The 14,792-nt window shown below is 37.1% G+C and overlaps 1 protein-coding gene across 1 annotated transcript in view; it reads left to right on the top strand.

Annotated features, from left to right (window-relative positions):
* ANK3 (ankyrin 3) overlaps nucleotides 1–13,854 on the top strand; it is a 303,291-nt gene extending 289,437 nt beyond the window's left edge. Inside the window, exons 43-44 of the mRNA XM_081075424.1 lie at nucleotides 4,716–4,793; nucleotides 12,432–13,854. Of these exons, the coding sequence (XP_080931550.1) occupies nucleotides 4,716–4,784 (69 nt within the window). The 3' untranslated portion in view covers nucleotides 4,785–4,793; nucleotides 12,432–13,854. The remainder of the gene's footprint in view (nucleotides 1–4,715; nucleotides 4,794–12,431) is intronic.
* The last annotated feature ends 938 nt before the right edge of the window (nucleotides 13,855–14,792 follow it).

The raw sequence follows: 14,792 nt of genomic DNA, 5'->3' as shown, positions 1-14,792 counted from the left end.
TTACTCAGATTAGCAAACTCTCCCATTTGTTTTAGGATCTTTAAATTTTCCAAGCGCATTCATTTATTTCTATATAATCTGATAATATCACGGTGGTTTCAAATGCTTAGAAGCAGTTTAAGTAAATTAAGCAATCCTATGAGCTTCTTTACTTTATTTGCTTAGCAAATTCAGCGATTGGAAAAGTCAAAACTTTAAACCAACTCATCACAGCCCAACTGTTGTGAAGTTTGGTAAAATTCAAATAGCTGGGTTTTCACTCTTATAAGTCAACTGTATTTTTATTTCTACTTGTGATTTTTTTTCACTGATTTCCAAAATAAGAGTTTACGTGTATGTTTTCTCCAAACCAAGCAATTCAAAAGTATAAACTTTGATTTACCCATTCCATTTCCCAGAGGTAACCACTGTTCAAAAGCTTCAGATTGTTTCTATATGTTAATATGTATATGTGTATGTTATGTACATGTGTACATACATCCCCAGCAAGTGGGTTTCTCAGAATATAAAACTGGGTTATACTAGACATATTGCTTAATAACTTGCTAAGTTATGTATGTGGCATATATATATGATAGCCACCCCAGTTTTTGGAAAGTTGAAGTTTTAATGTGTACATCAAAGAAATTGGTGCCTTTTATATTGGTAGCTATTCTTTCATTTTATTCAAAAACTCAAGGTGAGAGGGATACAAATTATAAAATGGAAAGCTTACAGTGGAGGTTAAAGAGAAGTACAGTTAGTCCTCATTAAGGTGGCCACCAGGGATGATCCCGGAACACCATATGTGCTGTAATTTTCCTTTGAAACAGGAAAGAAAAAAGTGGGGGGAGGTGTTGCCAAAAATAATGCCTTCAAGAAGACGGGGCGTGGGGAGCGTGTGAAATTTTGTTCACTTAAAAGTACCAACTGTTTTAGAGAATTTTAGAAACTAATCTAATTAGAGATTATTTACTCTCACTAAAGAGAGACCCCAAAGATCTCTCCTTGGTAACAGTTGCTCTCTCATATATTTGACAAAATTAAAGATGGATGATTTTTTTTTTAATGTATTGTATGACTCCTTATTATTTTTCCTATCTATATAGTCGATTCCTATCTAATCCACTTTGGTGAGTTTCTACATAATCAGACAACTTATTTTGGCCTTATTAAAGCACTAATTGACTTTATTTAATAGTCATTTAAGATTAAGATATGTTTCCAAGAATTAGCTCAAAAAAAGTTTCATTTATTCAGTGATTAAACTGTAATGAAACCTTTCATGACCTTTTATTGGCTTTTCTGCTGTCGTTATGCTTTAAATTAAAAAATGAAAATTTTTTTTAAATATATGAAACCAATCATGTTAAATATAAATAACACTCCCATAAAAATTTATTGCAGATTGTAGTGCATTTAGTCATGAGACCTCTACATTTTTCCAATTTCCTTCCTTCTGTTAATTGTGCTAATCAAAACTAATCATAGCAAGATTCAAGGTGAACTAACCATGAGCAGCAAGAAACATTCTTTTATTTTCGCCCAGCTCTGTATCACAATGAGGTAAGATGAGTTATATGTCCCATGCATTGTCATGACCTTTGAGTCCACAATGTATAAAAAGACAAAGTCACTTTGTAAGAAGAAAAAAAGAATGAAAATAGAATTTTGTTAGCAAGATAGTGTTTTAGCCTTTACTCTGTCATTTTTAAACTAGAACTGCCTTTCTGCCTGTTTTTTATATAACACAATCATAGAATTTTCTCACCATTGGCTGGCACTGACAAAATTATCATGACAATAACACTGAAAGAGCTAGAATCCTGGCTGTCCCCAAAATACAGCTGTCTTCTTTCTGATCTGCCAATTTTCCTATAAAACCACTAGTGTACAGTAACTATGGTACACTCTACTCTAGCGTTATCCAGGTCACCTTTCAGCAAGAAGTTTAACTGATAGATCAGTAGGTCTCTAGAATAGTTCTGCACTTAAAATATTTGTCCATGTTCCCCAAAACTGTAAGTGGCACTAGCCTTAAGTTGAATATCTGTGAAGAAGGTAATATATTGCAAATACAGGCCTATTTTTGCTCTGAGTGGTTTTTCTTATACAGTCATTGAGTTAATAGAGAGATATTAAGGAGCCGTCTCCATCTACCAAGCTGCCTATGAGCAGGAAAATATGAGCTTACCTTGGAGAACAATTGATTCCACTTTTTAAATTCACCAGAGGAAGATCTTTTGACAGTTTCCACTTCTAAACCAGATAACAGTCACTAACTGAAAGATAAGTAACTTAATTCCTTTAGTACTGATATTTACTTTTTTATTTATTCATTCATGGTCTGTGGCAATGGAGATTAGATAATCATCATGTAAGACCCCTATATTCATCAGATATAGTTATTCTCATTTATTTTAAGACCTAGGAAAGGCTCAGTCTAAAAAAAAAGTAGGACCTTCCTGAACATTTCTCATCGTGCTTCAAAAAATGTGTGTATTGCCCTTAGTAAGTAAATTTTTAGATGAAACAAAGGGTAATAAATATAATACCCCAACTAAAGTACAATCTTAATTCAGATTAGACAAAATGCAATCCAGAGAAAATGATTTGATAGATTTGGTAGGACAAATGAAGAAACACTGTACTGAAAGTGAGATGATCTCATTAGAGCCCTAATCGTTGGCTACATTTTTTTTTCCAACAAATGCAACCATTTTGTTTGTAAAGCAATGTGTGACTGCATTCTATTTATGTATTTTCAAATTCTTCCTTCTTGGAGTTTGTTGCTAACCCTCATTGTTGTATATATTAGAGGTTTCATGCTTTGTATGTTGTTGACTGCTAAATAACCATCAGTGGAGTCGGCCTTTTCCCCTTGTGCTAGAATAGTGAGTAGAATGTATACCTTCTTTTTCTAAAGCTCCGCAAAGCATGAGTGTGGTACATGGAGTGGTGTGGAGATCTGTCCATCTGGTATGTTGCTAATCTCTATGCCACATCCTTTAGGGAAAGGAAGCAAAAAACATTCCTGGTGAATCTGTCACAGAAGAGCAATTCACTGATGAAGAAGGCAACCTCATCACCAGAAAAGTAATCATCGTGGGGATTTAATGCATCTCTTGGAATTTAGATGTCATACTATTTGTTTGCTGTAGTGTCACCTTTTGAAATGGAAAACAGGAAAATCTCTACTTTTCACTATTGCTTCCTACAGATCACTCGGAAAGTATTAAGACGAATCGTTATCCCACAAGAGAGAAAACATGAGGACGTGGTAATGGAGAGGGACTGCCAAAGAGAAAGTAGAGGATAAAGCTTTGTGTACTCTTCTAGTATATGCTGCTAACAGGCTGGCACCCTGCAGTGTGGTAGCTTGAGCGTTTGCTGCTTTTGATACCCTGTGCATTTGATCAGGGTCAAAGAAAAAGACTCTTCTTCCTAACGTTATTTAACATTATATACTTCCACTGTCTTAAGAGATTTCAGAGATAAGTCTATTTATGGATGTTAGAACACGCTGGTCCGAGCTTCTGAGAGAAAATAAATAACTTCTACCACCAAATCCCTCAGCAGTGTCCCACCCCCGCCCAGCGCCTGCCTGGGCCACAGATGGAGAGCACTTGATAAAGAGCATTGGTTTCTATGCAGTGCACAGGGTCTAAGTGTTAGAATGGCAAAAAAAAACTCAGTTCAAGATCCTTACATCAAATCTCTGTATTTTACCTTTATAATAGATTCTACAGGGAAATCTAAATTCCCCATCGTAAACTGAGGAAAGCTCTCTTCTGGATTTCTAACAGCCTGTTTCCAATGTGCTAGTTAAAGAACTAACCTTGTTACTACTAAGCAGTGTAACTCAGTAAATGAATCTCCCAGAGAAAACATTTCTAGTTCTTTTTTCATCATTTCTCAGATCTTTACCCTTTTCATTTTAAAAATAGAAAGTTTAATAACCTATGTTTACATAAGAAAAAAGTGAACTGAAAATTTCTCAGAAGGAATGAATCAGAAAATTGGAAAGAAAAAAAAAAGAAAGAAAATTGGAGAGGCTACTGTGTATTCCGTTATAAATAGGGTAAAAGCTGAATATTTGTAAAACAAAACAAAACAAAAAAAAAACAACAACTTTGGTCTCAAAGAAATGTGTCCCTGGTACTCAGTGAAGAGAGGTCTTGTTTTATGGAAAATGGATGCCTGCTGCCTGCTTGGTCTGAAGTAAGAAGAGGGGTGGTAATTCCTCAAATTAAACAAACAAAAAAATCCCTCAGATCAACAGCATTTCCATGGTATTAGTTCGTGATTAATGCTTTACTGAGAACTTTCAGTCTCATTACAACAGATCACTTAAAATTCTGCTGTCTTAAAAAGGCATAAATTATAATTTACTAATATTTTTTTATGTTGGGGTTTGAGTGTCTTGAGATCTTTAGCGATGATTTCTTCTGGCTTACGACAGGAAATGGAGCAGGTGCTCATTTTTTGATTTATCACTAACCTACTGAATTATGAAGTTCAGTTATATTGTATTCATTCTGACCTAGCTTGCCTTGATGACGCTAAGCTGTGTGGTTAAAACAAATAGATTGTATTTTCGGACGTGAAGTTGACAAAATGCTTTTTTAAATTGTGTTGCACTGACCCTAATCCAGCCCCAAGGAACCAGAATGGGAACTGCTTTATCACTAAAAATCTTTTGCTATGAAATGTTAACTTGTACATTCCTTTTACAGCAGGGAGAAGGTTATAAGGTGAAGACGAAGAAAGAAATCCGGCACGTGGAAAAGAAGAGCCATTCATAACAGTAAAAGGTCAGTCAAGGTGATAATAAATATGCTTATATCAACAACAGTAGGACTTAACTCCCTGCGAAACTTCTGATTTCACTAAACAAATGATTTACATCTTCCCCCTTCCTTTCTTTTTCACTGTATGCCAGTTTTGAATATCCAATATCAAGTTATTGGAGTTATTTTTATGTCTATGTATGCTACGTACACGCACTAAAACTTGACTCTAGTTCATAGTCCATAAACTGGCTCGTCACAAATTAGTCAGGAACGTAAAATTGACGTTTGCAGAAGCAAATGTAAATAGTGATTTTTGAGTCTTCTCTAAGAGCAAAGGCTCAGTATGAAACGCAGTAGCATTATACAATCTGACAGGCAGACTATTTGGCAACAAGTAATTCTTACAAATATACTCTACGATTTGTGTTGATTCAGCCTTTCACCATTTTAGCAGAACAGCATCTGAGAATATAATTCTGGTTGAAACATAGTGGTTGTCAAGTTTAAATTAAATTCCTGAAATCCCCATAATACTACTTTATATTTTTTTATATAAACCAAAGCAAATTAAATAGGAAGTTAATGGTACTACTGTTTACTAAGTTAAAATGGTTAGTGAGCTTTGTTTAAAGTGGTCTCAACTTTTCTTCATAGAGAACAGTCTTTTCCTTTAACATTGTTTTCTACATTTTACCTTGTCCTATTTATTTCTACATAGCTACCATTAGAAAGGTCATTTGTGGTGAAAAAGCAGATAGAGCTTTGAAATTTCTCCATCAGTCTGTAAGGTAAAGCAGGATGATTTCCTTAAGGCAATTTACCAACAGTTCTCTTAGCCCCATTGGTCAAACTAACAAAGAGAGCAAATAGATCCCAGTGTTACTTTCATACATCTGCTGTCCCCACTCCCCTCCCTTACCAGAATCCTGGTATTTGATGTGTTGAGGTAAGGTACTGAGAAACTATTGAGTCTCATTGCCCCTGATTTTTTACGTGAGATAACTGCAAGGCCCAAATAAATTTTTAATCTCTCCTTTCTCAGAAAACCTATCATGTGTTTATTTGTTCACTTCAAGATTTCACTTCCTTTCCGTGAGGCTTTCCACATAGGCACTAAGAAATCATTGCTAGACAGTACCGTGTTTCCCTGAAAATAAGACCAGGTCTTACATTAATTCTTGCTCCAAAAGACACATTAGGGCTTATGATCAGGGGATGTCATCCTGAAAAATCACGCTAGGACTTATTTTCTGGTTAGGTCTTATTTTCAGGGAAACATGGTAGTAAGGTACTTGCCCTCACTGAGCATACCTTTTGGAGGTTTAATGGTAACCAATCATAACTAACTAATCACATCACTATTTAATGGCATTGGGAAAACTAAGAACTGGAGAGTGCTCTGGAAATAATTACAAAACATACTTTTCAAAGTATTTCACTTGTTACCTTCATTTAATTCTCACAGTCAACCCTTTTTGATAGGTGCCCTTATCATCTCCATTTAACAAGTGAGAAAACATGCCCCAAATTGCCCAGTGTCACATAAATAAAAACTGGCAGAAACAGGATATATAAACCCTATCAGGCTGTCTCCAGAGTCCACACTCTCAAACATATTAACCAGAGACTGGGTCTGAGCTGACAAGGAAGATTTCCTTGGGAAAGTGATGTTTGAGTTTTAAAGGATGAATAGGACTCACCTGGGTTTGGGTGGGAAATTTGACGTTATTTGGGGTTCACCTTCTAGGTACAGGCAATAGCATTCTGCAAAGGCCAGAGTGGAAAGAAATAGGAAAGAAGGAACTGTGAGAACATGTCAGTGTAGCTGGCAGAAGAGTTTTGTTATTATGTCTGGAGACGAAGGAAAAATCTGAATATTCAGGCCGTGTGAGCCAGCCTCTCTGTAAGGATTCTGGTCTTTACACTAAAAGCAGTGGGAAACCACTGAAGGTGTTTAGTTAGGCAAGGATGTGATATGGTTCAGGTTATGTTCTGTATCACCCAGGCTAGCTGCAGGGCATAGAATGAATTGGAGGCAGCAATAATGGATGAGCAGATAGCCTATAGGGAGACTCGCAGATGCCGGCTTAGGCAATGAGAGTGGTAAGACTTGGCTGAATCAAGAGAGAGCAATATGAGTTGCTTTTTATTGGATGACAAGAGTGAGAGATGAGAAAATTAAGTATGACATTAGTGTAGCCATATCTAGAGTGAACCCACCTATTATACATATCTCACAGTTGAACTTGGTCAAAGGCATATATACAGCAAATTAATAAAACACAGAGTATGAATTTGCTGTCTTGAATTGGTCTATTTAAGCAATTCTACGTGATAAATGAAATGAAATTTGAAAAGAGTTCAGTCAGCTTTATTAGGCCCCTAAAAATTTACGAATTTGTTCAGTCAGACTCAGACTCTGGATGGGAAAAAACCAAAATGGTCACCTACACTAGCTTTACCATTTTTCTAAAGTAACATGTACCTAATATCGATGAATAAATGATACCCAAAATATATGACAGTGCCATGCTTCCTGTGTCCTTTAGAGACTATTAATATAGAAATAACTTGGTCACTGAATATACAAGAGGCTTTCAAATTATAAATAATCCACACTGTAAAGAAGTTTTCAGGAGAATTCATATGAACGTGAAAAATAAATTCAGGATAAATTCAGGATAAAGCAAACTCAATGTGTCAGACAGAAAGAACAGTGATTTGACTACAAGCCTCATTTTACTCTCTGAGGAAGTATTTACCTTCCATAAGTGAACCTAAGAAATGAGTCCAGGAATACTGCCTGGAATTCCAGGACATTGAATGTGTGCCCTGGAAAAATCAATTTACAAAGATACTGAGAGTTTTTATAACCCTACTGGCTGCCTTTTTTTTTTTTTTAATAACAGAACAACTTAGCAAGTAGAATGCTGCCAAATTTCACTGTCTCAGATGGCAACATCAAATTTTTATTTCCCTTTGTAGAACCAGTTGAATTTTGAGTTATCTGAACCCTAGACCTGCTTTTCTTTAACACTGAGTCACAGCCATCCTACTTTTAATGTAAGGAAGAAGCCAGTGGTGGCTTAAAATAACTATAAAGATGTGAACAGAGTATATAGTGATTTATAATTTAAAAAGTGCTGTTACACATTTTTTTCTCGTCCAGTCCTTCAGTCAAGCCTCAAGGCAGGTCAGGCCAATTTTGTTTACTACTTTTTATAGATGAGGATACTAAGGCTCAGAGAGGTCAGATGACAGACATTTCTGCTGTCACACAGTTTATGACAATAGAGCTAGGACGTGAACTCGCGATTATTGATGCTCTGCATAGTGCCCTATTACAGAAAGCTATCTTTTTAATATTATTTATGAATAATAGTCATTCTAACAAATGATTACTGTATGATAGGTACTGGGTAAGATTATATACATTACCTCATATAATCCCCAAAATAATGCTATAAGTTAAGTACTGTTCTTTTTATATATATATATATATATATATAAATGGGGAAACTAAAATTTTGAAAAGTTAACATGACTTATCCAAGGCCCTGATGAGCAAAAGCTGATGAGCAAAAGCTATGAAATGAGAACTTATCCAGAATCTAGCTCTTCACGATTACTCATATTAATAAATAGTATTTGATTAGAGATCTAAAAGCAAACCATTAATCAAATACATGTACAAAGGCAACTTATAGTAAATACCTTCATATTGTGTATAGTAAAAACATAGTTTTTCACTAAAAAAAGCAAAACTTCATTTTTAAGGTAGCCATAATCTATAAAACATTCACTACAAAAATACCATTAGAGGGCTGATCCGTGAGGTTGTGGAAAGGAGGGTCCCCAGATGTAAGCCACAAAACACTGGAATAGCTGTATTCCAAACTTCTTTCGGGGGAATGCTCAGGATGTCACTGCCATATGAAGCCAACTGTGGCAACAGTGCCCACACTTGCCAGGGGCAACACTTTATCTGAGTTACAAAGGTGACTCATTTTAATCACTCCTTCAAAAAATACTTGTCTTTTCACCTGGCTTAGAGTGAAAAGGCTAGATATACAATTGTGAATAAAACCTCTATGGTCTCTGCCCTTCTGGATCTCTCAGCCCGCAAGGGGGAAAGAGATGGGACAAATGTTGTTCAAGAGCCAAAAATACGAAGTCCAGGATCCAATGGAAAGCAAAGGAGAAGGGAAAGGAAGACAGAGGTGGGTGGGAGGGGAAAGAAAAAACAAAGTCTGTGTTCTCAGTGGGTTACAGCAAAGGCATAGCATCAGAAAAGGCTTTCCTTAAGCTATAACAGAGCTAAGTCTTTAAAGAGGAGTAAAACTTAACCTGCAAAGGTGAATGTCATTAGGGAGAGCAGAGCCTGACCTTTCAAGGAGATGGCATCTAAAACAAACTTGAAGGGTAGAACAGAGTTGGCTATACTATGTTTTCCCGAAAGCTGGACCATCAGCTCTAATGCGTCTTTTGGAGCAAAAATTAATATAAGACTTACTTTACTTATATTATATTTACTTACAGTCTTACTTTACTATAAGACAAGGTCTTATATTAATTTTTGCTCCAAAAGACGCATTAGAGCTGATTATCCAGATAGGTCTTATTTTCGGGGAAACATAGTAAATGAAGAAAGTATAGGTGGATACAAAGTCAGGAGCAAAGAAAAGGAAGTTGGAAACCAATTTGTTGATGACAGATATGTCGTCTAGATGCCCCCTGGTGTGTGTGGTCTGTGGACCAGCAGAACCAGCATTACCCAGGAGGCTTGTTAGAAATACAGAATCTCTATTTGCCCCCACCTACTGAATCAGAATCCACATTTGAAGATCCCTGGGTGATCTCTATGCACATTAAACTTTGAGAAGCACTGCTCTGGAACATATCAAACTCAGCTGAGCATTGGAATCAGCTAGACATGTTTTTAAAAGTTTTTTGATACTGGGTTCCAATCCAAGAAATTATAATTTTTTTAGTCTCCCCAGATAATGCTAATGTGCACCCAAGTGTGAGACCCACTGTAGATTGGGAAACAAAGCTTTTCAGTGGACAACAGCGGGCCTTAAGCCTGAAAAGTTTCATTGGGCTGAACTGCAAAGAGCTTCAGATATCAAGCTAAAGATATATGATTTTTTTTTTTTTTTTTAAAGCTAGGCTTTAGGGGCTAAAACCCACTGGTATGTGGACATATAAAGGAAAGGTTGGTTCTAACTCAAGCATACTCCTGACTTGAAAATGTAATGATAGAAAGTACAACATTCATCTGTGAAATATAAACTGCCATGAAAATCCATTGAATGGCTGTTTATATTTTAAAGTGATTCTTAAAATTAACAAATAATTATAGTGAAATAACTAAAAGGAATGATTAGCTTTCTGAGTTGGTTTCCACTACCTTTGGGTTTGAAAGGCATATAAAACCCAAAGCCAGATTTCTAGAGGCAAATGCTTCTATCACAAATCCATTATTTAAGCCCAGAAAGGGAAGATAAATTCTATTTCTGAAATGTCATTTTGATGGCTCCTGCCCTCTCATACCTTTCCATCAGATGGCGCTCTCATCACAGTTTATACAGAGTGTCAATATTTTTATAAAAGGCAGTCAAAAGCTCTCATGCTTTTTGTGCAACACTGTACTTGGTATAAAGGCTTTTATCCAATGAATGATCTTCCTATACCCCACATTGTTGGGGTCAACACATTCTTATTTCGTGACTGATAATAACGAGATTTATAAGAGGAACTAACTCCAACATTCTTTTTAAACCATCACTCAAATCATACCTGAATATAAATGAGCATAATTCATAGCATTTTTTTAAAGATTATAGAAACATACCATTTCTAGAGAGATAATGGTCGTTTGCATTGAAGTGATAAGAGAAAGACTGCTGCTTATTTACAAGATTAACTTTGGAAGTTGGATTGGTTTGGCAGAGAGATGAAGCAAAACAAAAGGTTTCCTGGGTTGTAGTGATTATTTTGCATCTATATGTTTACTAAAAATTATCAAAGTATACATTTACCGCAGACAAACTATGTGGTGTGTAAATTATATATCGATTCCACTTTAAAAAAAAAGGAGGGGGTTTCAATCAGAGAAAATTGCTGAGGATTCTCCCTAAGAAATCAGAGTGTGAGAGCACTAGGGTACATAGGACCATCTAAGAAACCTGGTGCCTGGAAGCTTAGGAATAAATGTAAAAACAGAAGTGAGGAAATCCTGATCTTCTTACTCTGATTTGCATGCCTTCTGGGACATGGCTGGACCGAATGAGTCACTTTCCTTCTCTGGAACCTGCAGAGCCGTTGGGAGGGAGGGGGCAGGTGTTGAAATAAGCCCAGAAGGAATTGATACTTTGATGTTCTTGGCTCTCTTAGTGACCTGGGACATGGCGGTCAGTAGCTGTTTTAATACAAAAAAAGGAAGCCCAGAACCACAGTGGGGCAGGCAGAGGAAGTTCTGTACTAACATGTCTACATAAGCCAAGGGATCTTGGGTGATTCACCTAAAGGGAAAGGAACTTGTCCAGGATAAGTAAACAACCTCAAGGTCACCGGGAATACGCTTGGGCCCCAACAGAAAGAGAATTATAAAGGTTCTCGTAGAGCTGCAAAAAAAGTAGCCTATTGCTACTAAAGTTGTTCCTAAAGTTCTTCTAACCTTACTCAAGTTTTCTACAGCGCCTGTGTCTTGTTCTTGGGCAGGCATTCACGTTTGTCACCTTTCGCACTGAGCGAGGAGGAAGGACTACATGTAGGAATAATTTTGTTTTATGGAAAAGTGCATACCAAGAACAATACATACTGCACAAAAGTATGAACACCGCTGCCAAAGAATGTTGATTTATTTTGACATATTAAGACTGGCTATCGAACAGATACTTGATGCAGGTGTGATCCCAGTAAGACAAGACATTCTGAGGGGAGCCTCCATAAAAAAACCTCAAAATTAATTTATCCTGTCATGACTGACGTGGGGCAGAAGAAGGGAAAGTATTCTTTCCAGTGGTAGAAGATAGTCTTAAATTTTAATGTGCATATGGAAAAGCAATTTCAAAGTAATGAAGTAATGATCCTGTCCTCCCTTTCTGAAAGATAAGTTGCATTTTGAGGGGTGAGAAACTTACTATAAAACATACCGACATGACAAAGATGCTCTATCCTGATTCCATCTTCCTGGCCCTTTGTGCCCATATCCCTGATATTTTGATGTTGATGGAAATCTCACAGAGCACCTCTGTCAGTCTCCTCATTTTACAGATAAGTCTGAGGCCCTAAGGGCTTTGCCTAGTACGTGAGTGAGTAACCTGAGCAACAGAGACAGAGCTAGAAGAGGGTCTCTCTGACTCAATCTCTAAAACCACAAATAGAGAAAACAATGTCCCATGGAGGTCACAGGATCACCAAGAGGAGGTCACTGCATTCTTCAAAGAGCTTTCCAGTACACCTGAAGACCTTGTCGTCTGAGGCATCCAGCAGATAGCCAGAGTCAAAGGCATCAGGTTAAATCTCCCCATTAGGAAGCAGAGGGCCCCCATTTTCTGAGGCTTTTCTGTTGAGTACAAGGAAGGCTTAGACAAGTTCTCTTTTAAAAAATGAAAAGAAAGCTAAACTCACTACCTACTACCTCTCTTTCCACAGGATCCTGTGTTTTTACTGCCAGTATTGAGAAATCCATGGAAGATATGTCAGCAGGAAGTAAAAATTCACAGAGAAGGGTGTGTGTATTTGCTGCTCTCCCACGTTAACGGCATGATTTTTCTTTTACGTAAAAAGAAAACAACAGAAACAAACCACCAACATTTTAATTTAGCATGAGCCAATTTACAGAGCATGGAAATTCACTTTCATTCCCAGGATTGGCACGCGTGCAATTAGCAATGCAGTGTATATACAAGAAGCCATGCTGTTAACAGTTTATCTCAAGTAATTTGGTGTCATTTACAAAAGGAAGAAATTGCTGCCTCCAGAAGGGACTGAAGGAGATGGACTGATGGAATCACAGAGAAACACTAAAATTACTAAATCCACAACAGCTCGCCTTATTTTTCTTGGGACCCAAACTGTCAGGGTATAAACACTATTTGTTTCTTTTTTAAAACATCTATAGTTTTGCTGTAAATAATAACACTGTATAAATTCTAACAGAAAACTAGAATAAATGTTGATAAGGTACTGCCTCTTAGAACACAACAGAATATTGCAAATGCATTTAACATAATAGGGGTTCTCAAGTGACTTCACCCTAGAAGAGGAGGGAGGGGTTCTGGTTGCGGGGGGAATCTTCATTGATTCTTGTATATTAGCAATTATAATGTTTGTATATGCAAAACTGCTAGCTTGATTTTAAAAAAAAAAAACCTTTAAAATCTGCTGCAAATTTAAATAATTCCCAAAATGAGGAATTCTGTAGTTCTGTGAAAAAAAATTTTCTTCAGAATACTAATATTTTGATGCATGTGTATCACCTTATTTTGATTAAATCTTTTTCCAATTTTGCAAACACTACAGTATACTGCAACACAGAAGATTTTATCTGTAAACACAAAGCCCTTCATCTAATATTTGTTGCTATTGCCAATTTTCCAATGAAATGATCTAAAAATGAAAAAAAAAGACCTATACAGTAGTTGCTTTAGGGGGTGGGGGGATGCTGTTAGTGCTTAAAAGGGGGTAATGCTTGCCGCTTTAGAGGAGGATGGTGCTCATAAGAGGCCCCAGTCAGGGGTAGTTAAAATGGACTGAACAGAAATCCTTAGCTAGTAGAATGGCAGCACGCTGTAAAATTATTACCGTATTGTGTACTGGCTCTAAGATATAGACACCTTTCAGTAAGCCAATCATTTGTAACCATTCTAGCAGTGTCATATTAGATTAATAAGGCTGCTGTGTTTTAAAGGGCATTTTTATTTGGGTTTTGGTGAAATCCTTTAATTTGTTGATTATATTCATAGAAAATCAGCATTCATTGACACATAGCTCTAATTACATATGTATGAAAAACCATACACTGGATGACCTAGTTGATTATTTAAGCATCAAATAAATTGTGTTAAACTCTTCATCTCTCTGTGCTCTACCGTGTCTGTGTGTTCTCTGGCAGAAGGTAATCATCCCGCTCCTTGTCACCTGGCTGTACCCATCCTCCTCCAGTCCTACCGGTGCCTCTTCCTCTCTGGTCACTAAACAGATGGTCCCTAACATTCAGTTCCATCCTGCACATTCACAATTTACATAAATTGTGAGCATTTCGTGGAGGAGCCAAGAACTGAAGATTAACAAGTGATCTTTGCCCATAGCTGGGTTGGGCTGCCCCCCAAAAAGTGGGGAACTGGGGCTAGTAGAGCCAGCATGTCCAGAAATTATACATTGACACCTCCAAGAACCATCCAGCTTGCAGTTGCTTTTAGCTTATAAAGCAATTTTTGCTTTTTAATTGACATTCATTATTAAGTGCTTACAAGTTGGGAGATTTCACATAATTTCACAAATTTCTAACTTCTCTTGAAAAGCAAAATGTGACACCAATAGGCCTCATTCCCAGAAAGCAACAAGCTGCTGGAGCCTTACCCTGCCCGCTCCATCCAGCGAGGTGTGTGGTCCCCAGGCACCACCATCCCAGCCTCATTTCCTCACATTTGTGTGCCCTGACTAGCCTGGGAGGCACTGGAGTTTATAATCAGACACCACATAAGTTTAACAGGGGCAGAGGTGGTGGCTGTTTTAATTTTTATTCTAGCCCAGAGCCTGGCATCCAATAGTGGTGGCAAATATCAGCATTGCTAAAATTGGATGCTCACTGTATGCCCAACTATTCTAAGTACATTGCAATTATTAAATCCCTTTGTCCTCATAACCAGTCTATGGACATAGATACTGTTCTGGGTAGTAATATTCCCGTATTAAGTGGGTGTGTAGAGCCAGTCGGCAATGTCACATATTGCCTGCCCGTTAAAGATTATTGCCAAATGGAATGAGTTGTTCCCAATAAGGATTCTGTAT

Source organism: Rhinolophus hipposideros (assembly GCF_964194185.1).
Source record: "Rhinolophus hipposideros genome assembly, chromosome: 15".
Lineage (NCBI taxonomy): Eukaryota > Metazoa > Chordata > Mammalia > Chiroptera > Rhinolophidae > Rhinolophus > Rhinolophus hipposideros.
Note: the sequence above shows the minus strand (reverse complement) of the source record. Positions and strands in the feature narration are given on the sequence as shown.